Source organism: Triticum dicoccoides, chromosome 2A, assembly GCF_002162155.2.
Source record: "Triticum dicoccoides isolate Atlit2015 ecotype Zavitan chromosome 2A, WEW_v2.0, whole genome shotgun sequence".
Classification (NCBI taxonomy): Eukaryota; Viridiplantae; Streptophyta; class Magnoliopsida; order Poales; family Poaceae; genus Triticum; species Triticum dicoccoides.
In genome coordinates, this window is record NC_041382.1 from 738,777,083 (window position 1) to 738,803,895 (window position 26,813).

At 43.7% G+C, this 26,813-nt stretch overlaps 3 protein-coding genes across 3 annotated transcripts; 1 reads left to right on the top strand and 2 right to left on the bottom strand.

The window, feature by feature from the left end:
• Positions 1–3,955: 3,955 nt before the first annotated feature.
• LOC119352179 (putative serine/threonine-protein kinase-like protein CCR3) lies at positions 3,956–5,578 on the bottom strand. The gene is made up of 2 exons (XM_037618892.1): positions 5,138–5,578; positions 3,956–4,989 (listed from the first exon to the last, which is right to left on the bottom strand). Exons 1-2 carry the CDS (start codon positions 5,576–5,578, stop codon positions 4,027–4,029), a joined length of 1,404 nt encoding a protein of 467 aa, XP_037474789.1. The 3' UTR covers positions 3,956–4,026.
• A 7,798-nt stretch (positions 5,579–13,376) lies between these two features.
• Positions 13,377–23,305, top strand: LOC119356810 (alpha-N-acetylglucosaminidase-like). Its single transcript, XM_037623799.1, has 19 exons — positions 13,377–13,770; positions 14,220–14,296; positions 15,269–15,480; positions 15,891–16,012; positions 16,536–16,621; positions 17,111–17,205; positions 17,287–17,368; positions 18,275–18,381; positions 18,936–18,966; positions 19,054–19,171; positions 19,405–19,452; positions 20,073–20,182; positions 20,290–20,392; positions 20,490–20,588; positions 20,903–21,013; positions 21,306–21,550; positions 22,148–22,385; positions 22,606–22,684; positions 22,763–23,305. The coding sequence occupies exons 1-19, from the start codon at positions 13,537–13,539 to the stop codon at positions 23,053–23,055; spliced, it is 2,490 nt and encodes an 829-aa protein (XP_037479696.1). The 5' UTR covers positions 13,377–13,536; the 3' UTR covers positions 23,056–23,305.
• Positions 23,306–23,461: 156 nt separating this feature from the next.
• Positions 23,462–26,341, bottom strand: LOC119356812 (D-3-phosphoglycerate dehydrogenase 1, chloroplastic-like). The gene is made up of 5 exons (XM_037623800.1): positions 25,732–26,341; positions 24,832–25,208; positions 24,622–24,732; positions 24,432–24,527; positions 23,462–24,342 (listed from the first exon to the last, which is right to left on the bottom strand). Exons 1-5 carry the CDS (start codon positions 26,324–26,326, stop codon positions 23,671–23,673), a joined length of 1,851 nt encoding a protein of 616 aa, XP_037479697.1. The 5' UTR covers positions 26,327–26,341; the 3' UTR covers positions 23,462–23,670.
• Between the last annotated feature and the right edge of the window lie 472 nt (positions 26,342–26,813).

Sequence of the window (26,813 nt, forward strand, 5' to 3'; positions counted from 1 at the left end):
GGCCCCCTGTTGCTCCAGCGACGTACTCCTTCCTCCTATATATACCTACGTACCCCCAAACGATCAGATACGAAGCCAAAACCCTAATTCCACCGCCGCAACTTTCTGTATCCATGAGATCCCATCTTGGGGCCTGTTCCGGAGCTCCGCTGGAGGGGGCATTGATCACGGAGGGCTTCTACATCATCACCATAGCCCCTCCGATGAAGTGTGAGTAGTTCAACTCAGAACTACGGTTCCATAGTTATTAGCTAGATGGCTTCTTCTCTCTTTTTGGATCTCAATACAATGTTCTCCCCCTCTCTTGTGGAGAACTATTCGATGTAATCTTCTTTTTGCGGTGTGTTTGTTGAGACCGATGAATTGTGGGTTTATGATCAAGTCTATCTATGAACAATATTTGAATCTTCTCTGAATTCTTTTATGTATGATTGGTTATCTTTGCAAGTCTCTTCGAATTATCAATTTGGTTTGGCCTACTAGATTGATCTTTCTTGCAATGGGAGAAGTTCTTAGCTTTGGGTTCAATCTTGTGGTGTCCTTTCCTAGTGACAGTAGGGGCAGCAAGGCACGTATTGTATTGTTGCCATCGAAGATAACAAGATGGGGTTTTCATCATATTGCATGAGTTTATCCCTCTACATCATGTCATCTTGCTTAAGGCGTTACTCTATTTTTATGAACTTAATACTCTAGATGCATGTTGGATAGCGGTCGATGAGTGGAGTAATAGTAGTAGATGCAGGCAGGAGTCGGTCTACTTGTCTCGGACATGATGCCTATATACATGATAATATCTAGATATTCTCATAACTATGCTTAATTCTGTCAATTGCTCAACAGTAATTCGTTCACCAACTGTAGAATACCTATGCTCTTGAGAGAAGCCACTAGTGAAACATATGGCCCCCGGGTCTATCTTCATCATATTAATCTTCCAATACTTAGTAATTTCCTTTGCTTTTTACTTTGCTTTTATTTTACTTTGCATCTTTATCATAAAAATACCAAAAATATTATCTTATCATATCTATCAGATCTCACTCTCGTAAGTGGCCGTGTAGGGATTGACAACCCCTTATCGCGTTGGTTGCGAGGATTTATTTGTTTTGTGCAGGTACGAGGGACTCGCGCGTAGCCTCCTACTGGATTGATACCTTGGTTCTCAAAACTAAGGGAAATACTTACGCTACTTTGCTGCATCATCCCTTCCTTTTCGGGGAAAACCAATGTAGTGCTCAAGAGGTAGCATTATGCAACTCCCGAATACCGGAGGAACACCTTGTGTGCTATCAAACATCACAACGTAATTGGATGATTATAAAGATGCTCTACAGGTGTCTCCGAAGGTGTTTGTTGGGTTGGCATAGATCAAGATTAGGATTTGTCACTCCGAGTATCGGAAGAGGTATCTCTGGGCCCTCTCAGCAATGCACATCACTATAAGCCTTGCAAGCAATGTGACTAATGAGTTAGTTGCGGGATTATGCATTACGGAACGAGTAAAGAGACTTGCCGGTAACGAGATTGAACTTGGTATGATGATACTGACGATCGAATCTCTGGCAAGTAACATACCGATGACAAATGGAATAATGTATGTTGTTATTGTGGTTTAACTGATAAAGATCTTTGTAGCATATGTAGGAACCAATATGAGCATCCAGGTTCCGCTATTGGTTACTAATCAGAGATGTGTCTCGGTCATGTCTACATAGTTCTCGAACCCATAGGGTCCGCACGCTTAACGTTCGATGACGATTTGTATTATGAGTTATGTGTTTTGGTGACCGACGTTTGTTTGGAGTCCCGGATGAGATCACGGACATGATGAGGAGTCTCGAAATGATCGAGAGGTAAAGATTCATATATTGGAAGGTTATGTACAGACATCGGGATGGTTCCGAAGAGGTTCGGAGATTTTTCAGAGTACCGGGAGGTTACCGGAACCCCCCGGGAAAGTTAATGGGTCTCATGGGCCATAGTGGAGAGGAGGAGGCAGGCCATAAGAGGTGGCGCCCCCCCCCCCCCCAAGCCAAGCCAAATTGGACAAGGGGTGGGGGCACGGCCCCCCATTCCTTCTCCCTCTCCACCTCTTTCCCCTTTCCCCTCTCCGTTGGAAGGAAGGGGGAGCCGACTAGGACTAGAAGTCCTAGTGGGACTCCCCCCACTTGGCGCGCCCCTAGGGCCGGCCGGCCTCCCCTCTCCTCCTTTATATACGGGGGCAGGGGCACCCCAAAGACACACCAATAGTTCTCTTAGTTGTGTGCGGTGCCTCCTCCACAGTTTACTCCTCCGGTCATAGCATCGTAGTGCTTAGGCGAAGCCCTGCACGCGGATCACATCACCATCACCGTCACCACGGCGTCGTGCTGACGGAACTCTCCCTCGACCCTCTGTTGGATCAAGAGTTCGAGGGACGTCATCGAGTTGAACGTGTGCTGAACTCGGAGGTGTCGTACGTCCGGTACTAAGATCGGTTGGATCGTGAAGACGTTCGACTACATCACCGCGTTATATTAACGATTCCTCTTTCGGTCTATGAGGATACGTAGACACTCTCCCCTTCTCGTTGTTATGCATCTCCGAGATATATCTTGCATGATTGTAGGAAAAAAATTGAAATTGCATGCTACGTTTCCTAACACTATGTTCAAGCATTTTTGTGCACTTTATAATTAATCCTGCTGGGACGCATAAGTAAAACTCATTAAACTTAAAAACTTAAGTTTTTCAAAATAGTAAAAAAAACACTTTCCAATTTTTTGATTGAAATTTTCACAAATCGCTAATATCATAGTCTCTTTGATTCACAGAATTCTCAAAATATGGGAAAGGAAGACTGTCGAATTAGAGTGTCATGTCATCTTGAATTCTATATGATTATACTACAACAGGAATTTGGATGAAGGGTTGTTTGATAGCGACGAAAAACAAAGGAATTCTACACAAATGTTTGAGGGGATGAAAATTTCCTCCAAAATTAAGTGCAAATGAATGTTAAGGAAAACAAATCAGTGTTCCAATCCCAAGAATCAAGTGACCATTGCAGGAAAGATTCGTAAAGATTCAAATCCTCCAACAATTTTGCTCAAAAAAATTCCCCCAACGAAATCAAGTGAATTCCTTTGAATCAAAGGAGTCCTCGATCTTTTAATAGAATAAATTGTCTCTAAAATAAATTTAAAAAAACTGTCACAAAATGCATTGAAGTAGTTAAATTTGATAGGAATATGACTAAAAGATGATATTGCATTAAATTATTGCGAAATATATTAGGAATCGATTAAAATTCGTGTGGTCACTCATGGGCTATTCGTATATATATTTGAAACAATGTAATCTCACTATAAGAATTCATATTTGTAGATTTAAAATAAAAAAATTAAAGTAACAAAATAATTTTTAATGCAACTTTTATTTGGGTGAATTGTTTATTATTACTTCTTAATTTTTACTTCACATTACTACATTATTTACAAATATAATTCATCACACCAATTTAAATTATGTCTAACAGGTATCAATCAATTTTAAAAAGGTTCCACGGACATTTCACACAAGTTTTAATTATTATTGTCAATGTTTCAATCAATTAACAAAATATTTTTTTATTGGTACCAAAATAATTTTTTTGTGAAATTTGTATTTCTAAAAAAAGAATTGTTTGTAGTTTTACAGCTTGTGGATTTTATGAAACATTATTTCAAAATCATGATATTTTTTTATTTAGCGGTATTTAAAAAAAACTATTATATGCATTATATAGAAGATGCTCAAATACCTCATCTCAAAGCAGGCATGAAGCAAACACGACACCAATTTTTGCACAACTTGCAAATATATATGTTCACAACAGCACATTTCATTTCAGCACCCAACAAACAGGCCGAGCGAGTGGCCTGTTTTAACTAGACCCTGTTCCCCTCAAGAAAACAAAAACTAGACCCTGTTACAAACTAAAGCTACGTATCTTTATGACGCATGCAGTTTACGTCTTGGCGATCGAGTCATCGCTACCTCTAATTAGTGTCGCTTAGGCTCACTGCTGTCGATGAGCCCGAGCGCTGCCTCGAGGTTGGTCACCACGTTTGACATGGCGGGCCGGTCCTGTGGCTGTGGCCACAAACAACGTGCTGCCGTGTACGCCACGAGATTCAGCGCCTCCATCTGCACCGGCGACGGGCGGCAGTCCAGCACAGACCCCAGGTTCCCACCCTCTATGATCGGGGCAGCAAAGCCGGCCAAGGTCTGTGGGTCCTTCCCCTCCTCCCAGCTAGGCGGCCTCCCGGTCAGCACCTCCAGCATCACCACGCCGAAGCTGTACACGTCGCTCGCCGTACTCACAAGCCGCGTGCGGCGGTATTCCGGATCGATGTACCCGAACAAGCCGGCGACCTCCCCGACGAGCTGGCCGCCTGTCGTCGGCTCTTGCAAAACCGCCGCGCCGAAGCCGGACACGCGGGCCGCCCAGCTCTCGTCCAGAAGGATGCTGGACGAGCTGACGTTGCGGTGGATGATCCGTGGCCCGGCGGCGCGGTGCAGGTGGTCGACGGCCATCGACGCGCCCAGCAGCGCCTGGACACGCGCCTTCCACGACGACGTCACCGGCGACACAGAGCCGCCGCTTCCGCCCTGCATCAGGTGGTCCCTGAGCGTGCCGTTGCTCGTGTGCTGGTACTGGTAGACGAACATGCGGTCGTCGTCCTCCGCGCACCAGCCCACGAGGGGCACGACGTGGTCGTGACGGAGGTGGCAGATGGTCTCGAGCTCCGCCACGAACGCGCCCTCTTGTTCGTGGCGTTGCTGCCCGTGATTCTTCAGGCTCTTCACCGCCACCTCCAGGCCGTCGTGAAGCCGACCCTTGTACACCGTTGCGGAGACGTCCTCGCTGAGCACATGGCCGAAGTTTCCGGTCAAGAACACGATCTCCGACGACGCGAACTCCACAGGTACATACGTTGAGCTCACGTACTGGACCATCGCAGGCTCCTACATATGGAAGACGATGGCACAGGCAGTTAATTAAGCTGCAAGACCAACAAGATGAAAATGGTTCTTCTGGCTGCGGATCTGTACGTACCTGCAGCTGCAGCGAACGGGAGCCGGAGCCTGTCGCCATAGCAGATGCAGCAACCATTGTTGGTGCCACCGGTAGAAGAACGCTGGTGGGATTCGGCGGAATGATTTGATCGAGGCGGCGGGCAATGGAGATGTGGCTGAGCAAGGGGATGAGGATGAGGTGGGAGTCGATCCTGCGGTTGACTTCCCTGAACCTCTCAGCCTGGTCGTCGGCGTACAAGAACTTCCGGCGGGCGCTCCATTTCTGGCAAGCGACGACGAGATCGTGCGCCTCCTGGAGCGTGTCGCCCAGCCCGGCCAGCGGTTGCGCCACCCCCGGGTCCTGCAGCTGCACCAGCAGGTCGCCGATCACGGATACGCGGCGCGCCAGGTTCTGGCACTCCAGCTTGTTCTGCCGGGCTGTCTCCGCCGCGCTGGTGATCTTCGTGACCAGCCCGTGGACGTACAAAGCCAGCTGGGCCACCGTCGCCAAACCCGCCACCGTGGTGGCCGCCATGGCACCAGACTAGCTACAGTACTGTATACCAACTAGCCACATTGAAACCCACAACAAGAAGAGGTGGATATATACATGGTCGTCGCCTCGCCGAAAGACGGCCGGGTCGTCCACTCCGATCCGCGTTATAGTAGTACTTATTATTACTCACATTATTTCTCTAGGATTGATTTGAAACAATCATCTCTCTCTAATCATATTGATTTGGTATTGTAGATGCTGATAGTTTTTCTATGAATTTAATCAAATCTAGCAAAGTCAACTCTAATGTGCAGTGCATTTTGAAATGAGGAGAGCACTTTGTTAACTTCTTCAAACCTAGGTAACAAAATTATCATCTGCCTGCAATGAACTTTGACACCAATTTTCATCTAATAGTTGGTTAATTAATTTGTTGCACAGTTTTATGCAACTTTAGATGGATTTGTACAAAACAAATTATGTAATCGTAGGATTTGTTGATGTTTGTCAGGATCTAAATTATTGTGATACGCATTGGCTAGATGGAATAACCGAGTGAACAAAAAAAGTAAAATGGGTATAATAAGAAAATCTTAGTTAAACCACATGACATATATGGTAAGCAATCCAAACAATTCAAAAAACAGAAGAAGAATCTTAGTTAAGAAGGTTCATGTAAAGACACGGTCCCAAATCATGATCTATTCACTTTTCAAAACCCAAGACACGAGCTTGGGCTCTTCCTACATGCTATAAATGGCCCAACAAAATTAGAATCGCTGGCAGGCCAGCTAGTCCATGAGCCCGGTGGGAATGGGCTCTCCTTTCGGATACTCACATGTCTATTTTCCCATACTTCTTCTTAATAGCAGCAGGGTGCCTTTCGTGCCTCTAGAAAACATAGATGAATCATCGCATGTCAGTCCTCAGCAGAATCAAAGTAGCTTCATCGGCACCATCAGTAAGCCACTTGTTTTTTGCAGATGATAGCCTGCTGTTTGTCAAGGCCAGTACAGATGGAGTTGTTAAGATGTCTTCTCTCGTGGAGAGTTTTTGTAATATAATGCATGAAAGGATAAATCTGTCGAACTCATCAATCCACAAGTTACCTCCCACCCCTGCCTGTGCCCGCGAACCTGGATCAGGGGGGATAGTCCGTCGGATTTGAAGACATTTCTTATGCCATCGGCGTTGAACCCCCCACCCCACCCCCTCTCATCACTAGAAGTAAAAAATACATCCAGATCCGTAGACCACCTAGCGACGAATACAAGCACTGAAGCGAGCCGAAGGCGCGCCGCCGTCATCGCCCCTTCATCGCCGGAGTCGGGCGCAACTTGTTGTAGTAGACAGTCGGGAAGTCGTCGTGCTAAGGCCCTATAGGACCAGCACCCCAGAACAGCAACCGCCGCCGATGAAAAATAACGTAGATCGGAAGGATCCAAACCGAAGACGCACGAATGTAGACGAACAACGACGAGATCCGAGCAAATCCACCAAAGATAGATCTGCCGGAGATACACCTCCACATGCCCACCAACAATGCTAAATGCATCGCCGAAACGGGGGCTAGGCGGGGAGACCTTTATTCCATCTTCAGGGAGCCGCCGCTGTCTCGCCTTCCTGAGTAGGACACAAACCCTAACAAGATTGAAAAAAATAACTAAAAATGGAGCCCTCCCACTGGCCCTTGCCAGGATCCACCACGCTTCCATGACCCTAGGGCCACTGGAGATGAGGAGGACCTGCGTCGGCGCCGGCGAGAGGCACAAACCCTAACTTTCTTTCTTGGAGGAGGAGGAGGCGGCTAGAAGATTAACCTGTCCCCGCTGGTAAACTCTCCTCGTCCGTGTGCACATAGTACTACATGTTATAATTTGTACAAGAGGGGCCGGAAATGACATTTTGATCCGCTACGGTTCCATTCCATTCCACAACTAGTTGTGCCAATACTAATGTAGTTTTCTGTGAACCAACCTGTGGTTTGATGGTTAGGTGGACAGTGGTATTCTTAGTGACGCGCATTCAGCAATGTTTTAAATAGCGGGCTATGGAAAATAGTGGCGGGCCTTCAAATCAGCTATAGCGGGCAATTTGTGAAGGCGATCATTTAGCGGCACCCTGCTGAAAAGACTATAGCTGTTTTAAATAGCGGGCTATGAAAAATAGTGACGGGCCTTCAAATCAGCTATAGCGGGCTATTTGTGAAGGCGGCCATTTGGCGGCACCCTGATGAAAAGACTATAGCGGGTTGTAGCGGAGCTATAGCCGGCTATTTAAAACTATGGCGTTCAATGCGAGGAGACGTCCCTAGGAGTAGGGTGTGCGTGTGTGTCTCCAAAGTGGTGAGTGTGTGCGCGTATATATAAGCGCTTGCGTCTGTAGTGTGTTATAAAACATTAGTTTAGTCTTCCTGAGCGTGGACTTTAGCTTCATTAGTGCATTTTATGTCTTGCAAAATTTCTAAAAAAAATTGAGGAGGACTCCTTTGATTCAAAAGATTTTTCATAGGAATTTTGGAGGATTAGAATCCTTATGATTTTTGTCTATGTTGATTGTTTGATTCATAGGATTGAATCATACAGAATATATATTTTTTGCTAAGGATTTTCTCTACTACTTTCCATAGCATTTCTAGGATCCGCTCAAACCATTTTGAAAGAATACTTTAATTTTCCTATGATGCAATGCAACAACCTAAAATTCTATAGGAATGAGATGTGCATGAAATTTAATTTTATGTTTTTTCTATTCCCACATATTTAGAATCCTGCGAAACAAAGAGGCCCTAATTGTATAGCATGATAACATCTATGCACTTGCGAATATATCATTAAAACTATAATACTATGTGATAGTTTGTTCTAAAGAAATAAAAACAAAGAAAATCGTCAAATGTCACACATGGTGAAAGCAGAACAGGCGTCATAAGGGTATCTCCAACGCCCATCCTCAAAATGGACACACTATTTCTTCGTGGAATGGCCGGACTCGTCCGCAGACGGGAAGAAGGGAGACGGCCATCCAACCTTGTTCCCTAAACATCCGACTCTGTTTTTTCTAAGCCTGCAACACCCAAAATAATTATAGAAAAAAACACAATTCATTCATAAATAGCATGCAAATATCCTTAGGATAACAATAATTCAAATATAAATATTACATCCTAGATAACCAGATGTTCAAAAAGTTTCGAACTCATCAATTCCAAATTCAACGATAGTCGAGTCAGAATTGGCACATGTCATCCCACATACTGCGTCCCTTGAGTTTTATTCAACAATTTATGAATGTAAATGGTCTGCCCTCGGTTCTGTTGTACAACACAGCAGCATGCCTGTCCTATACAATGTGATGATTATCAAGTTTCAACATTGAATGAATCAATGAATTGACCAACATGTAGAGCAACAATAAGCAAAATTTATGATTTCCATGGTTGCCAGGCCTGGTGGCCACATTCTCTCCACTTGTGCAATCACACAACAATACTTCATGACAGAGCTGGACATGTTGTATCATCGATGGGCTAGCGACTTCACAGTGTGTCCATAGATCATGTGCAAGTCGCAGGGCGCGAAGTGTTTTTGCCAAAAAGGTCGAGCCCCATTGCATCATGCCTACAAAAGTCCGCATATACGACCTTCCATGCATCGCACAACAGCTTATCCTTCATCACATAGTACCCTATCATCGTGCTTACTCTATGTAACAACGAGAAGGTAAAAAAAGAATTAATGACATTTGACCGAACACCTATCAGACATGGTGTCCACCATGTACGACATCAACAATGGGCGGGGTTACCAAAGAATACATGATTTCATTTAGTATACTAATAAGACATGCGGTGGTTTCCATTGGAAACCCTGAGATGTGTAGAAAAAAATCAAAATAGAGGGGATATACTTAGTGTGGGTTGGACAAAGGTAAGACTGAAATGTTGGTGTGTGAAATAGGGAACCTTCAAAATAGAGGATATATAAAGATACAATGTGTACGCATGCAACTGCGGAATCATAATCATGGGCCGCTGCTAGGTATCGCTTGTAGTGACACATAATGAGGTGTGATGTCGTCCCTGTCAGGCGTCGCTCTCGTTGCGCCAATCCAGGAATACCCGCTCCCATCAACCGCACGATCTGTTTAAAAAAAAACATACAATCGACGTGGTCCCTAAAAAGTGGTGTTTGCGTATTGTAAAAAAAAAATGCACTTTGTATAATGATACGTAAAAGATATTTTTCCCTTTTCAAAAAAAAGTGTATTTCGGGTTAAAATGCTAATAATTTTCACATAGCTTTAAAAAATTGCTCACATATTTTTAACAAAAAATCCGCAATTTTAAATGTCCACACATATAAAAAAGTGTATTTATCATGCATTTGAAAAGTGTTCAACGTGCATTAGAAAGGTTCAACATGTATTCATGGTGTTTTCAAAAACTGTTCATATATAATTCGACAGTGGCTACTAAGTGGGTGATGGGCGGGTAGTGAATTTATTCGTCGTCCGTATCCCATTCTAGCCGGACATAGTTCGGCCAAGGTTCTTCTGACAAGGAGAGAGACTTTAATGAATTTAGCACATTGCCGAAAGACGAGTGCTGAAAGATATCCGATAAGGTGAACTTCATGATCGGCGCCTAGTCGGATTCGATGGGAACGGATGCTAACGGCTCGGAGTCTGTGGTCGGAGACGAATCCAGTGGTTTGGCGACACGGCTCTCGTAAGGGGTGAAGTCAGTATCCGGCTCCATCGCCACTGAGAGTGCGGCCTCCATGGCGGGGTCTATCCCTCCGTCCTTGGATGGCGCAATATGCTCCGGATTGAAGGCCGGAGTAGTTGCAGATGCGATCTCCCGAACATTGTTCGACAGCAGAGTTATGTCGTGCTCGTCGTGACTGTGCGGCGCACCTGACACGGGGTCGAATCCGTCGAAGATCAAGTCTCCGCGGACGTCAGCAGTGTAATTTAAGTTTCCGAATCTGACCTGATGGCCAGGGGCGTAGCTCTCGATCTGCTCCAGATGGCCAAGCGAATTGGCCCGCAGTGCGAAGCCGCCGAATACAAAGATCTGTCCGGGAAGGAAAACCTCACCCTGGACCGCATCGCTATCGATGATCGAAGGAGCCATCAAGCCTTATGGTGACGACATAGTGGGACTCTCAATGAAAGCACCAGTGTCGGTGTCAAAACCGGCGGATCTCGGGTAGGGGGTCCCGAACTGTGCGTCTAAGGCGGATGGTAACAGGAGGCAGGGGACATGATGTTTACCCAAGTTCGGGCCCTCTTGATGGAGGTAATACCCTACGTCCTGCTTGATTGTTCTTGATGATATGAGTATTACAAGAGTTGATCTACCACGAGATCCTAGAGGCTAAACCCTAGAAGCTAGCCTATGGTATGATTGTATGTTGTCCTACGGACTAAGCCCCCCAATTTATATAGACACCGGAGGGGGCTAGGGTTACACAAAGTCGGTTACAAGGGAGGAGATCTACATATCCATATTGCCTAGCTTGCCTTCCACGCCAAGAAGAGTCCCATCCGGACATGAGACGAAGTCTTTAATCTTGTATCTTCATAATCCAATAGTCCGGCCAAAGAATATAGTCCGGCTGTCCGGAGACCCCTAATTCAGGACTCCCTCAGATGTAGTCCCTAAAAAGTGGTGTTTATGTATTGTAAAAAATGCACTTTGTATATGGATACTTAAAATATCTTTTTTCATTTTAAAAAAAGTGTATTTGGGGTTAAAATGCTAATAATTTTCACATAGCTTTCAAAAATTGCTCACATATTTTTAACAAAAATTCCGCAATTTTAAATGTCCACACGTATAAAAAAGTGTATTTATCATGCATTTGAAAAATGTTCAACATGCATTAGAAAGGTTCAACATGTATTCATGGTGTTTTCAAAAACTGTTCATGTATAATTTGTTTTGTGAAAATTGAATTTATCAAAAACATTTCTTTATGAAAAAATGAAACAAAAAAGTGGAAAGGAAACTGGAAAATAAAAAATGATAAGAAATGAAAAGAAATGTTAAATATAAAGATGGGAAAATGAATAAAAAAAGGAAAGCTGAAGAAGAAAAAGGAAAACCGCTGAAGATAACCCTAGCGAGGTACACTGGCAACACGGGTGATCGAGCGAGCTGCTTGGAAAGGAAAAAAAAATACTTTCTCTGTTTCAAAATAAGTGTTTCAACTTTAGTACAATTTTGTGCTAGAATTAGTACAGAGTTGAACACTTATTTTGAGACAGAGAGAGTATCAGCTAACTGAGCCGCGTAAGTATTAATCAGGAATATTGCTAGCATCGTAAAAAGAAATTGCAAGCAACCAGCGACACACCGTGATTTTTTTTCCCTGGGCCTGGTGAAGCAGCAAGCCCCGTTACGCAAGCACGTCCGTCTCTTGTCTTTGCCGCGCGCGTCATCGTCTCAGCGACATCAGATTGCTTAGTACCACCTCGCCTAGCGAGGGCGGAGGAGTCCGTGGAGAATGCTACAAAAGGAGGGCCGCGGCCGCGTTTCCTTTCAGGTACTTCTCCGCCATTAAGCTTCTGAGTATCTTTGCGAGGTGACTAGTGATGAATGGTCAAAATTACTCTGAAGCTTAATGAGAACATGTGTCAAATTCATTTTGAGCCGGAGGCTACAGTAGTAGGGAAATAGTGCTTGCTTAAATCTGATGAATCTTTATTCCAAAATCTTATTCTATTTTCAGACCGCTTGAATAAATAAATAAAAATATAAAAATACATCTCTAGTGCGAACAAGAAATAGCACATTCTTTTTTTCTTTAATCGAGCCAAAAGTAATCTTGTCTTCTTTTGATAATGGAAGGGTGCTACAAATGTGATGAGACCAAATTTACCGTGCGAGGTCGTGAACATGAGAGAAGTCCCCTTGAACTTGTCAAAGGGTTCACTTTGCAACCACAAACTTCGAAATGGTTTAGTTTATCTCATATTTGTCTTTGTCAGACAATAGGTATCTCTAAAAACATATGTAAAATTTAGTTGAGAATTTACCAGATTGTCCACTATATCATGCTTGATTTACTGGAATTTCCTCAAAATTTACCATGTCGAGTTTTGAACGTATAATTTGAACTTGAAATTCAAGCACAATAGAATGCAAGAAGCACAACCTTCTTATAAGATTTGTAAATCATTTGCCAAAATGGTTAAATTTCGGATAAAATTGACATGCCGTTTAACGGAAACTTGTTTTGGTTTCAAGTTCAAGTTTGGCATTCAAACAAACTATATTGTTGTCTAAATAATATAATTGGTCAGGATAATTTAGCAACGAGCCCGGTTAAACTTTAGCTAAAATTGACATACAGTTTGAGAGAAAAAACAACATGTTTTTTGTTTTATTTGCGAGTGAGAAAATGATGACATCACAGAGAGGAGAGATAAAATTTGTGATACACTGCTGGCTAGGACAAAAAATGTCAATTGGCCAAGCCAGTTTAATGAGAACAAAAAAACGTCCAGTAAACCATTTTCAAGGTTTAGGAAGGTAAACTGAAGCAAACTAGAAATTGTTGTTATGAAATGAGCTATAGGACAAGTTTAGACGGGGCAGCAGGCTTCTCTCTGCAAGAACATTGGTCAAGGTTTTTCTTCTCCCTCTAAAAATGATGTTCTACTCTGACATCATGATGCCCCCAAAATTAATCAACCTAATTAAACAGAAAAAGAAGCCCAAAACATTTTTAAAATAAAATGGCACTGCGACTGACGTGATGGGCCCGACCGTCGTCATCCGCGCGCGGCCTGCCGCTCTTGTCGTCTTCGCTCGCCACCTCCCCGTTGCCGCCCGCAACCGTCCCCCGTCGCCGGAAACTGCCGCCGTTTCGCTTTCGCCCTCCATTTTAAGCCCCCCACCCTCGTGATGCCGTCCTCAGAGCCCCACTCGCCACTCCCACCTGCCCACCTCGCCTCCTCCCCACTCCCATCCCACCACCGCCGCCGCGATGCCGCCGTCCCCTCCCGCTCCCCGGCTCCTCCTCCTGCTCGCGTTACTGATCGCCTGCGCCGCGTCGGGGGTCGGCTGCTCGGCCCCGCGGTTCGCGCAGCTCGACCGCCTCCGCGAGCTCCACCAGCGGGAGCGCCGGCCTGCCGCCGAGCAGGTGGACGCCGCGCGCGGGCTCCTCGCGCGCCTCCTCCCCTCCCACTCCGCCAGCTTCGAGTTCAGGGTCGTCTCCACGGTACGCGTGCTTCGTTCCGACGGGATTTTAGGTTTTAGCGGTTGCTGGAAGTGGCGTCGCATTAGCAGAGTAGCCGAGGGATTTGAGTGCAGTGAGCAATTCGCTAGGTTCAGAAGCCAATTGGCGAGGTGTGCCGTTTGATTATAGAGTATTTGATTCGAGTGTGCGGCTGGTTTTTTTTAGCACAAGATGTGTAAACATCTGGCAACTGAGGTCATGGACTGATGGATTTTGACAAATATCCGAAAAACACAATGCCTAAATCCATCGTAGGCTGGTGGATTCTGCACCTGGTATTTGGGGATTTCCACCTGTTAAAACTGATTTCGACCGTGTATCCTTTTAGTGTCGACCCGGTGGATTTTTAGATAGGTTCATAGTAGGTATATTTGTTTGACTCTCTAGCATCTGTCAACAAGGATTCACAATCCCTTCCACTGCAATTACAGGAGCAATGTGGCGGAAAGGCATGTTTCATCATCAACAACCATCCGTCGTTTGATGGAGAAGCAACTCCCGAGATACTGTACGCTTCTTCCTTTTGTTCATTCATTGTGTCCTTGGTGAAAAATCTTTTGCAGCTGTAGAATGTTAACCTTTAGCCTCATGTTACTGTCTCTTTTTATGCAAAGGATATTACACATGTGTCAGTGTTATTTATATGCTGCATCTTGCCAAACTTACATGTTAGGTGGTCCACTGATGACTGATCTAAATATTGTAGAAAATAACATAGCACGAGTATGTTTGTCTACCCTCTAATTCCTCCGCCAAGTCCGTGGTGCATCTCACAATGCGTATTTGAGGCTAGAGGGTAGGGACATATTTATACTCAGTTTCCTGAAAATTCAAATCTGTATCCAGATAGAATTCAGTTAGACTCCTAATCGAATTAACCAACCACGATCATAACCGACTAGTTTCCGAGGCAAATTCCTTCTTATCCCTTCGCACGTATGTGTGAGTCATACGCCATGTTTAAACTGTATCAATACATGTTTAAACATGTAGGCTTTTCAATATGTAGAGCTGATCCTACGTATAGTCCAGCTTTCCCAGTTTATACTGTTCCCGGGAATATTCCAACATGTATAAGAACATGATGTGTTCCAGTATAACCGTGACCAGTACCTTGAGTTTAATTCCTCAAGTACAACAAATAAATGCAAACCTTTGATCAATTCCGATCAAACATAATTTCCACAATGAGGTATTAATAAAACTGTAATATAATGTTTGAAAGACACATAAATTCCTACAAATATGTCTCCTATTCTGCAAACAATGGATTTCACACCCCATTTTGTTAGTTCCCTGTGAGCCTTACGTTTACTCCCTGACATGCACTGAAAACCTTCCAGTATTTTCATATGCTTTGGTTTACCACCGTTATACAGCATTTCAGTTTGGTCTTAACTTCTTATAAGCTTATCCCTGTACTTTCTACGTAGTAAAATCGGACAGAAGTCATTCACATTTGTTCTTGTATTTTGATCAGGATACTTGGAGCAAGTGGGGTAGAAATTTCTGCTGGTCTTCATTGGTATTTGAAGAACTATTGTGCAGCGCATATATCATGGGCTAAAACTGGTGGTTCACAATTATCATCTGTTCCATATCCTGGCTCACTACCTCGTGTTCCTGCTGGTGGTATTTTGATTCAAAGACCTGTTGACTGGAGCTACTACCAGAATGCAGTTACATCCAGTTGTAAGCTGAACTTTGTTTAGAACTTCGATTCTTTCTCGTTTTCCATCCGCTGAGCATGCTTTCCAATTTCAAGCATTAGGGCACTTGCAGAGCTATAGTTGTGAAGCTGTGTAAATCAACTTTTTGAACCCCATGACGTGGTATCCTGTTAATGATGACTTCCCGCTACGTTAAATGAAGACATGATAGATATGCTCAGTTTGTTTTGTTTTATATGTCATATATTACCCCCCCCCCTCTTTGTTGTTATATACAATTGGATGATTTCTGGTTATCAGAATATTCTGGTTACTAATAGTGATGTTACTCCTTCTCTCAAGAGCTCATTCTGACTTTAAAAACAAAATTTATTGTTTAACCCTTTTGTATTGGTAATGATGTCTTTAAAGATTACTTTTCTTGCTTTTTAGATTCTTTTGCTTGGTGGGATTGGGAGCGCTGGGAGAAGGAGATTGATTGGATGGCTCTTCAAGGAATCAATTTGCCTCTAGCTTTCACTGGCCAAGAGACTATATGGCAGAAGGTTTTTCAGGTCTGTGTGTGTGCGAGTTTATTTTTTGAAACATGCTGTATACTGAATAATTTAAACTGTGCATTTTCCGTATGTTCTTAATCATTAAATCTTTGTAAAGAAAGCCTAGAATCTCAGGTAGAAATATAAGCTGATCGGTGATGTGGAACAGCAAATGCTAGCATGAATACTAATCAAGAGGTAGACCATCAAGGCAATTCAGACAAGCGAACATGGAAGTGCCTCAGCATATTTCCAAGTGGGATGCCATGTTGCACTGTTGGCACAGATGATTTAGATTGGGTTCATGATGTTTAATGTTGTCCTTTTGTGAAGTGTGGAGGATCATCTGGGATTCTGGGTAGAATAAATGATGTAACCTTGGTTCTGCATGTCGTACTCTGTTGTTTAAGACAACGCCGACTAATTTCGTGAAATACCATGTGGCAATAATGTCCTGTGTCCATTAGTGATTGTTTCAACTCATAGTTTTATATCATTCTGCTAGTAATTTGAATTTCATCCCACCCTTGCATACTTGCAGAGGTACAACATTAGTAAATCTGATTTGGACGATTTCTTTGGTGGGCCGGCCTTTCTTTCATGGTCTCGGATGGCCAATATGCATGGGTAAGTTAATAAATGGTTTCATCCCACCCTTGCATACTTGCAGAGGTACAACATTAGTTGATCGCATGCATATCGGCCTCTCATCTAATTTTTTCAAATGACAGGACTCTTAGTTGATCACATATTCTTTTGCATTATAAACAAGATATGCTGTTAGTTTTCGAATTCTTTTCACCTTCAACTTAAATCTGATCCAAGTCTTCTCAATCAAGTTGCCAAGTTATGAATTTTGCTGTCTTAACTGCCAATAAGACATTGGTCTCCTCTTCAGTACTTGTCAGAAATGGTTAACTATTTTTTAATCTTGTCTTTTTGTATGCAGTTCTTTTTCTTAATTCAAAAGCATGTCATGAGATTATGTATTCAGGGTGAGTCGTCGTAGTTAGTGGAAGCGGTTATAAGTAGTTGCATGGATTTCTGAATCTCGACATCATGTCTAAGTTGCTTTATCTTGAATGAACTCATAAATACACTGTAAATGGTTGTCAGATGGGGTGGGCCTCTTCCTCAGACTTGGCTTGATGATCAATTAACTCTTCAGAAGAAAATTCTTTCTAGGATGTATGCATTTGGCATGTCCCCAGGTGAAGTTGTAGTACAGTTCTACTATTTCTGAGTTTTGTTTTTTGCACCTTTTTACTCTATCCACCCCCCTTCCCTTGCAGTTCTTCCAGCCTTTTCTGGTAACATCCCTGCTGCTCTGAAGTTAAAATTCCCCTCAGCTAAAGTCACCCACCTTGGAAACTGGTAAGAGTGATATTCTAAACAATACTCGCTGAGCATATTATTGCCGTGATGAAATACTTGAATATAACGTATCGAGTCATGTCCAGTTCTGGACACTGCTGAATTCTCAGCAATTTTATGTATTCACATGCTCCACCATCATTGTTTTTCATTGATGTTGTCACAATGTACCTTAGGCCCTGTACAACGTCGGGTGCTTAGCCAGGTGCCATAGAAATAAACCCAGTTTTTCTACTCATATTGGACTGCACCGGTGCTTAGAGCTGGAGGCAGAAGCAAATGTTTGCTTCCGGTACCGACCAATGCTTAGAAAATAACTGCTCCCTTCAAGCCTTTTTGGACAGAATAAAGAAGAGAAAAAAGAGCCAAGTCCTACATCTGAGTTATCGAAGCACCTGTGCCTAGCACCTCTGCATTGCAAGATGACGTGCAACGGTGCACTTTTTTCTCAAGCACCTGTGCATAAGCACCCACCATTGTACAAGGCCTTATACCTTCTATTCGGTTCTCTGAATGTCTTGCACATCTGAGTGTTTTGGCCTGTAGGCTGTTGACTGAATCAATCTTGGATCATTCGACACGCTATAGTTCTTGATGCCAGCAATGATTAGCACTTACGATTCGTAACAAACTTCTGCTCTTTTGCTTGCTCATTTAATATTGGGTGTTTCTTCGTATGTATATCAATTTATTGTTGAAAAAAAACTGGCATCAAGTTCCTAAGGCATGCCAGCTATTTGTACCAACATTATTTGTTAACACAGCTCAACAAATGTGAATAACTTTTTTGCGGATCAACTAATGTAAAGTAATTTATCAGATGTTCTGTAGGTCTTTCTTGTTCATATTCATTATGGTTATACTTAAGCTATATGCGCTTATTTCATTCTCTTCTGTGATATTAAGGTTCACAGTTGACAGCAACCCACGGTGGTGTTGCACATATCTTCTTGATGCATCCGATCCCTTATATGTAGAAATCGGGAAGTTGTTTATAGAAGAACAAATCAGAGGTAGGATGTTTTACTCAAAACTGAACTCCAATTTTGTAAATCATGATATCTTGATAGCAGGCCCAAGTCAATGCCTTTTCTAAAATTAGTGTCATGATTGGAAATTTATCATGAGAGTAGAGAGGACCTAGTATTGGCTCCTTTACCTGTTATTCCCTAATAGTGTCAGTACTACTGCGTAAATTGCTCTATTACTTAGCCCTCTGTGTGTTATTTTGTATGTCATATCCAAAACAGAAGGATAACAAAGGTCCACTCTGTAATCATGCCTGTAATGTGTTAGGCAGTGACAACATGTTGCCAATTGGTGCAACAGTTCGTTTTCGTGCGGTGAATGCTATAAAAGTTCCTTAGTTTTAAAATGTGATGAACCTGGGCACCTGGTCAATATAGTTTAGGAAAAAATCAACTGCGGGATGGATATATGCTTGCTTTTTTTAGAAGATTGCCTAACTTTTATTTAGGTACTAGATTTTCCTGCTTTACAGATTTTTTTATCAGAATAAATATTCAATCCTTAAAACATATGATGAGTTTTGATGTTCTTTGCACAGAATATGGTAGGACAAGTCATGTATACAACTGGTATGTTTCTTTCTATCATTTAAATGATTAGGAGTACCCATTTGATGAACTCATTGCCTCATTTGGTGATATCTTCTGTACATGTAGTGATACTTTTGATGAGAACACCCCTCCATTGAGTGATCCAAACTATATTTCTTCCTTGGGTGCTGCGACATTCAGGGCAATGCAAAGTGGTGATGATGATGCTATTTGGTTAATGCAAGTGAGTTCTTTTGAAGTGTTAAAATGTTGCTAACACTTGCGATAGATTGGTATGTAAAATGTAATTGCGAGGATTGTAGGGTATGGATATCTTGGTTGATGTGCTTACTTTTTCGTTCTAACCCCTCTTCAGTTGCATAATTCTCTTTCCAGTTACCAATGTTTTCTTGCTGTATGAAAACACACTTGAATATTTGATATGAAACTTTCACTGACATGTATTATCCTTTACAGGGTTGGTTGTTTACTTACGATCCTTTCTGGGAACCCCCACAAATGAAGGTGCAATCTCATGAATGTTTGATATTTTGATAATATGTTAAGTACTGTTCTGTTAGTTTTGCTAACCTTTTGTTAGATTGCAGTTTTCTTGCGATCTGTATTTTTAATGACAAAAATAATTTCCATTATGATTTGTGCAAGTGAAACGGTCCCTCTGAAAATTAGGATTTATGATGTGATGTATCTTTTTTTTGCGGGATATGATGTGATGTATCTAAAATGAACACTGCAATGATGTGAGGTGATCCCGTTTATTTGTTACCGCACAAGCCTTCAGTGTTCCAGTAACATATTATAATACCAATAATGGGCAATTTGGACGGATGCCATCTGTCAGGTTGCCGCTCTGATAGTATTCACTTATTCAGCTTATGCTAATTAGGAAGTCAGTGCCTGCAGTGACATATACTTAATTCCACAACTGGCATACTCAACAAGTATTGATAAGAGCACAGACCCTATGTTTCTAGTCATTAACTCTATGCTTTTTTTTTACCGAAGTCTTGTGAAAAGGCGGCTACTGGCTACTCATCACCAAATTGTCGTGTTTTCTAATTACAGTGTGCAGTTTCTATGCTATGAGATTTCTCTTTTTTTACATCGAATTCTGTGTTGGTTAGGCACTACTGCATTCTGTTCCAGTTGGCCGAATGATTGTTCTCGATCTGTATGCTGAAGTGAAACCAGTATGGATCAATTCTGATCAGTTCTATGGTGTCCCCTACATCTGGAAAGTCATCTCTCCACTCCATGAACGCACTATCTATTCAGTTAAAAAAACATACCTTGTCATTTTTTCCTTTTGCCATAAAGGAATTGGTGCTATCTTTTCTTCAGGTGCATGCTTCATAATTTTGCTGCGGATTTTGAAATGTATGGTATCTTGGATGCTGTTGCTTCTGGGCCTATTGATGCTCGACTAAGTGAAAAGTCCACAATGGTATATACATCATTTGCTTAATCAGTTGTTGCTGCTACTGAACTAGCAAACATTCCATGTGCTGATCTCTTTCTTGGAACAACGGCGTCTGTTTTAGGTTGGAGTTGGCATGTCTATGGAAGGTATTGAGCAAAATCCTATTGTTTACGACCTTATGTCAGAAATGGGTTTTCATCACAGACAAGTGGATCTTCAGGTGAAATTTCATTAACCATTTTCTAAGCGAGCTTTATGCAATAAATACATTTATTTTCCTTGTGTAACATGGCAGTTGCTATGTAATACATCATTTAGTTTCTTAGATATATAAAGATTTTGAGCCATATTTTTCACATTTTCTGTTTGATGTATGCTTCAGAATTAACTAGTTCATCAGATTAGCCTGTGATGTGTTTAGTTTGCAGCAAATGTGGCATGCTGCTTGTTGTGCACTTCTCTCATTTATGTTGCTTTGGCCCTTAGAGCTTGCTAATTAGCGCAACCATTTCATCAGACTTTCACTATTTTCAGGTATGGGTTGAGACATATCCAACAAGAAGATACGGGAAATCAGTTGTTGGGTTGCAAGATGCTTGGCGAATTTTGCACCAAACTCTATATAACTGTACAGATGGTAAAAATGTAAGTTGTGATTTGAAATCTGCCATATGTAGGCATACCTTGATTCCATTTTCATCGAGCATTAGATAAGCATACACTAGTAATAGATCTCTGAAAAAAAAAGCATATCCTAGCAATAGGAAATCGTGTGAAGTGACAAAACTGTACATTTCCGAGTTTACATTGTTTTGTGTTGTGCACCTGTTCTTAGCTTTTATTTCTAAACTTTTGCTCATTTTACTTCTGTGATTCTTTTAAAGGTTTGGTTGTGTTCTCTATTGTTATCTTGCTCATGAATTTATTATTGTAATAGGACAAAAACCGGGATGTGATAGTGGCGTTCCCAGATGTTGAGCCTTTTGTTATTCAAACACCAGGATTGTGTACGAGAACTAGCAAAAATTATTCTACAATGCCATCAGAGAATTCTGTCGTGAGGGATGCATCCAATGATGCATATGATCAACCACATATATGGTATGATACCATTGCTGTTATACATGCCCTAGAGCTTTTCCTTGAGTATGGAGATGAGGTATCTGACAGCAACACGTTCAGGTAAGAGCACAGGTGCTCATATTGCTTAATCTATGGCATGAAATAGTTACTCTTTTGGTTAATGTTTCAGTATTATGATATTGCAGCGAGTAGTATCTTCACATTTTGTAATTTCATTGATCATCCTTCAATATGCTCAGCTTATTAGTGACTAGTTTGATTTAATTCGTCCCTATGGGGTGCAAGATAAAGTATGCCATTTGATATGTCATTGGCAAACTCAAAAAAGTATTATCTTCAACAGGCTTTGTGCTAATGCTAACTACTCTGAACGGCTGAATCAAAAAACATCCAGAACTTTGTCCGACTATTATCTTCTGGCATTTCAGAACCTTTGATGGTGTGGCAGTTGTTTAGTTTTTTATTCCCATCTGCTCCTAGAATTGTTTTTACCTGCTTTCGTGATATGTTCCATATTGCTTTCTATTCAGCTAAACTAATTTGAATTGATACCAAACATGATCTGATTGTGATTCTGAGATGAAATTTTTGGGACCAAGTTGTTTTTTTCTTGTAAATGAACTTGTGCATATACCTGTTTGGAGCATCAAGTGGTCATGTGAAATAAGTTAATTCAGTCTTACATGAATGGAACAGATACGACCTTGTGGATTTGACTCGTCAGGCTCTGGCCAAATACGCCAACCAAATCTTCCTAAAGATAATCCAAGGCTACAAATCAAACAACATAAACCAAGTGACCACCCTGTGTGAACGCTTTCTAAACATTGTTGAGGATCTTGACGTGCTGCTGGCCTCTCATGAAGGATTTCTGCTTGGGCCTTGGTTGGAAAGTGCGAAGGGCCTTGCACGAGACCACGAACAAGAGATACAGGTAACACCCTCTTCTCTTACTGCCTCATGAGAATTAGCGGAAAACAAGTCAAAAACTGCTAAGGTAGATCCATCCTGTTCTGGATTATTATGAGCACAAGGACACTAAGTATTAAGCCTTGATGTTGTGATGCGATGCTATGTTATATACAAGCCGTAATGTTCCAAAACTATTAACTATTGCTCGTTGCTGACATACAACTGCTTTCAAACGGATGCAGTACGAATGGAATGCTAGAACTCAGATTACGATGTGGTTTGACAACACCGAAACAAAAGCAAGCTTGCTACGCGACTACGGTAAGACACATAGCACAACAGCCTTCCGCCCACTTCTCCGTGTTCCTCCATGTTCCTTTTTAACAAGTTCCGGTGCAGCAAACAAGTACTGGAGCGGCCTGCTGCGGGACTACTACGGGCCAAGGGCCGCCATCTACTTCAAGCACCTGATATCAAGCTTGAAGAAGAAGGAACCTTTTGCGTTGGAAGAATGGAGGAGGGAGTGGATCAGCCTCACCAACAACTGGCAGAGCGACATGAAGGTCTTCACGACCACAGCCACTGGAGACACCCTAAACATCTCCCGGGCCCTGGACATAAAGTACCTGCGCAACGCCGATTCACTTGGGCTAGATGGTATGGACTCATTCGGAAAGCCTGCAAGCTTATAAATTTCAAGCTCCTGGGTATGTTTCTCAAGGAAATTTATAGAAGATCAGATGGGATGTTTTAGCTAGAGTTCATCAAACAGTTGGGTACTAGGAATGAATTTGTGGTAACCTCAACTGGGCTCTGTCAGATATGAAAAGCAGATGATTCTCAAAAAATAAAAATGGAAGTAGATAACTCTCCCCTTATATTATGCACATCGTGTACACTGAACTGAGCAGTGGTGGGCATGACCTTTGGGCACATTCACAAGACTGGTGGTTGGTGTTGGTGACCCTAGATCCTATTTGACTCTGGACTTCCGGTGCCTCATGTGGCCTAGCAAACAGCAGATCTAGAACGGCACAGGCATATATAAGAGTACCAGTCTACCACCACGCCCATGTTCAGAAAGTAAAGCAGAGAGAGTATTGACAGCGACCTCCTTATTAATTAATAGCATCATGCTGAAACATAAGATAAGATGGATTAACCAAAATACCAAACCAAACTCGACAACCACCACATAAATCCCCACGAACAAGCTTATTCCGCCCAACGACCACACAACACCTAGACCCTGACCAACCAGCTAGCTACGCCAAAATTGCACAATCAAGTTTGCAAATCATATGCGCCTAGAGCTTGAGGAAGACAAACTCTTCGATCGCAGGGATCTCCCCGATCTTGGTCAGCGTGGCCTTGCTGGGCTCCTCGTCGACGCCTATCGCCATGATAGCCGTCTTGCGGGGAGCGATCCTCCCGACGCTCATGAAGCTGACGTTGACGTTCTCCTCGCCCAGGACGCTTCCGACCGACCCGATCATGCCGGGCTGGTCGACCTGCCTGCACAGGATCAGGCTGCCCTCCATGCTCACGTCCACCTCGAACGCTCCGACCTTGGTAAGGTGAGGGATGCCGTCCTTCACCCGCCCCTCCACCGTGACCAGTCCGGAGTCGCATATCGCACTGGGAAATTTGGACTCCACATTGGCTATCTGAACCTGAATGTACTCGAGAGGTGTCTCGGGTGAGCCATCCATCACGATTTTCTCCTCGCTGACACGGATGCCCCTCTGCTTCGCGGTAAAGTCGGCGTTGACCAGATTGACGAAAACGTCGGAGATTGGTTCGATCACACCCTTGGTGATCATTGCACGGAGAAGTCTCGTGTCAAGATCATCGGGAGCCCTTGCAGATGCATAGGTCACCTTCACAGACTTGATACCGCCACCACCGGCAACAAGCTGGACAGCTAGGCGCCCAAGCTTTTCAGCGAGCATGACATAAGGTGCAAGCTCTGAAAGCACCTGTATGAAACACAACGATATGAAGACAGATTCCAGATGTCACAGAAGGAAGTTGAAGTCAACAGAGAACACAGAACAGAGATGAATACCTCAGCGGGAACCATTGGTGCATTGACGGCCGAAGCTGCAAGCTCCCCTTTCAGAGCTCCAGTGACAGCTTCAGCTATTTCAATAGCCACTCCTTCCTAAGGAATTTGAGATGTTTTCAGCATTTTGGCAGTTTAGATAATATAACCTTAATGCAGGTCATCACAGCATCTCTACGCTGATTCACCATACCTGTGCTTCTACTGTGCTGGCACCAAGATGTGGTGTCACGGTAACATTCTCATGCAGCACTAACTTGCTGTCTGCTGCTGGAGGCTCCTTAGTGAACACATCAAGAGCAGCCTAGCATATACAGATATAAATATTAAGCGTGACTGGGTAAAAGAACTGCCCAGAATTCAGCAAAGCTTGAAGTACCAAAGGGAAGAGAATTAAACAGACCTGTGCAACAATTCCTGCATCAAGGGCCCTGACTAGAGCATCTTCATCAATCACACCACCACGGGCAACATTTATAATCCGAACACCCTTCTTCATCTTCGCAAAGGCTTCATCGTTGAGCATCTTGTTTGTTGAAGGGGTAAGGGGCATATGCAATGAGATAAAGTCGGCGGTTGTCATAGCCTCTTCCATGCTCACTAGGTCAACTCCAATTGCACGAGCACGATCAGCAGAAGCATATGGATCGTGTGCAATCACGTGCATTCCTAGACCTTTAGCACGGCGTGCAACCTCTGACCCAACCTTTCCAAACCCAAGGATAGCAAGAGTTTTGCCAACAAGAGACACACCAACATACTTGGTGCGCGCCCATTTGCCTATACAACACAAGAGTCAAGTCAGCAAACGAGGTAGAAAAATACTACTGTTAGATAAACATCAGCGAACATTTTCATCCGGAATGCATCAAATTACTCTGAAGCAAAATGCATTAGTAAAAGCGGCGACAAGGTCACTATGACTGCTAGAACACTGTGTGTAGTATTGCTGCTTCTATTTGTAAATAATTGATCAGATATTGTTTATAAGAGAGGCTGCAAACATAAATCTCCATACCAATGCTCAATAGATCCTCATTTTGCACGCATCTAGCCTGCGGTTTCGTTTCAGATCAAGCACCGAGTCGAAGGGATAAACAATTATGATTGTTTTCTCCTAAAAGTATCCTCCCAAGATTCGGCATCTCAGAAAATAATTAACATCGTATATAAAGTAACAATATATCTACGGGACAAGACACGACCGCACGTCTGCACGAAAGAGAGATGGTAGGTGCTGTTCCTCAACGCGATAGAACAGAGAAAGTCTCGCAGAATTCAGATCGCGAGTAAAGAAACTCACCAGCCTTGAGGGAGGCGTCGGCCTGGGCGACGTTCCGGGCCATGGCGCAGAGCAGCGCGATGCCGTGCTCTGCGGCGGCGACGGTGTTGGCGGTGGGCGCGTTGACGACGAGGCAGCCGTGCTCGGTGGCGGCGGCGAGATCGACGTTGTCGATCCCGACCCCCGCGCGGCCGACGACGCGGAGCCGGCCCCCCGAGGCCTCGAAGACGTCGCGCCCGACCTTGGTCCCGGAGCGCACGATGAGCGCGTCGCAGAGCGAGATCTTGGCGCGGAGCTCCTCGGGGGAGAGGCCGTAGGAGCAGTCGACGTTGGCGAACTCCCGGAGCAGCGCCAGCCCCGCGGCGCCGAGCTTCTCGGCCACGAGCACCGTGGGCTTGCCCTCGACGGCCACCGCGGCCGTCGCGGGCGGGGACGCGGTCGACGCGGCGGGGGCGGCGGGCGCGGAGACGCAGATGCGGCCGCGGCTGGCGCGGGCGCGCGCGGGGAGGCGGAGCGCGGAGGTCGGGGAGAGGGAGAGGGCCGCGCGGCGGGCCGGGGCCGGGAGGAGGGCGCGGTGGTGGGTGGCGGCGGCGGTGGTCGGGGACGGCGCCGCCATGGTGGGTGGGGTTTGGGGTTTTGGGGAGGGGAGTGCGGGCTGGCTCTGGGCTCTGTGGGGAGCTGTGGTGATTTGGTGGGTGGGTGTGCGGCGCTTTTGATTTATAGCGGGGGTGGGAGTGAGTGCGTCCGTTGGGGATGGGTGCTGCGGCCACCTACCCAGATTGCTTGAAGAGGCGAAGTGGCAAACCGCATCTGGTAGGCTCCGGGTCCGAACCGCAGTTGCCGGTGAAACTTGTTTCTATTGTTATCTTCTTGGGAAAAAAACATGTGATCCAATTCTTGCACGTTTTGATATATCCCTCCATTCCTTGATACTCCTTCCGTTCCAAAATTCTTGTCTTAAATTTGTCTAGATATAGATGTGATTTGTCTAGATACGGATGTATCAAGTCCGTATCTAATACCGAGATACGGATGTATCGAGTCCATGTCTAATACAAAAATATGACTTGATACATTCGTATCTAGACAAATTTAAGACAAAA

Bases quoted from the DNA above. Each gene is read 5' to 3' on its own strand.
- LOC119356812 (XM_037623800.1), bottom strand. From the start codon at position 26,326: ATGGCGGCGCCGTCCCCGACCACCGCCGCCGCCACCCACCACCGCGCC. The intron at 25,209-25,731 runs GTGAGTTTCTTT...TGTGTTGTATAG, and splicing joins CGACGCCTCCCTCAAGGCTG to GCAAATGGGCGCGCACCAAG. The intron at 24,733-24,831 runs GTCTGTTTAATT...TGTATATGCTAG, and splicing joins ATGCAGGAATTGTTGCACAG to GCTGCTCTTGATGTGTTCAC.
- LOC119356810 (XM_037623799.1), top strand. From the start codon at position 13,537: ATGCCGCCGTCCCCTCCCGCTCCCCGGCTCCTCCTCCTGCTCGCGTTA. The intron at 19,453-20,072 runs GTGCAATCTCAT...TGTGTTGGTTAG, and splicing joins GGGAACCCCCACAAATGAAG to GCACTACTGCATTCTGTTCC. The intron at 22,386-22,605 runs GTAACACCCTCT...AAACGGATGCAG, and splicing joins ACCACGAACAAGAGATACAG to TACGAATGGAATGCTAGAAC.
- LOC119352179 (XM_037618892.1), bottom strand. From the start codon at position 5,578: ATGGCGGCCACCACGGTGGCGGGTTTGGCGACGGTGGCCCAGCTGGCT. The intron at 4,990-5,137 runs GTTGCTGCATCT...CATATGTAGGAG, and splicing joins TACCGGTGGCACCAACAATG to CCTGCGATGGTCCAGTACGT.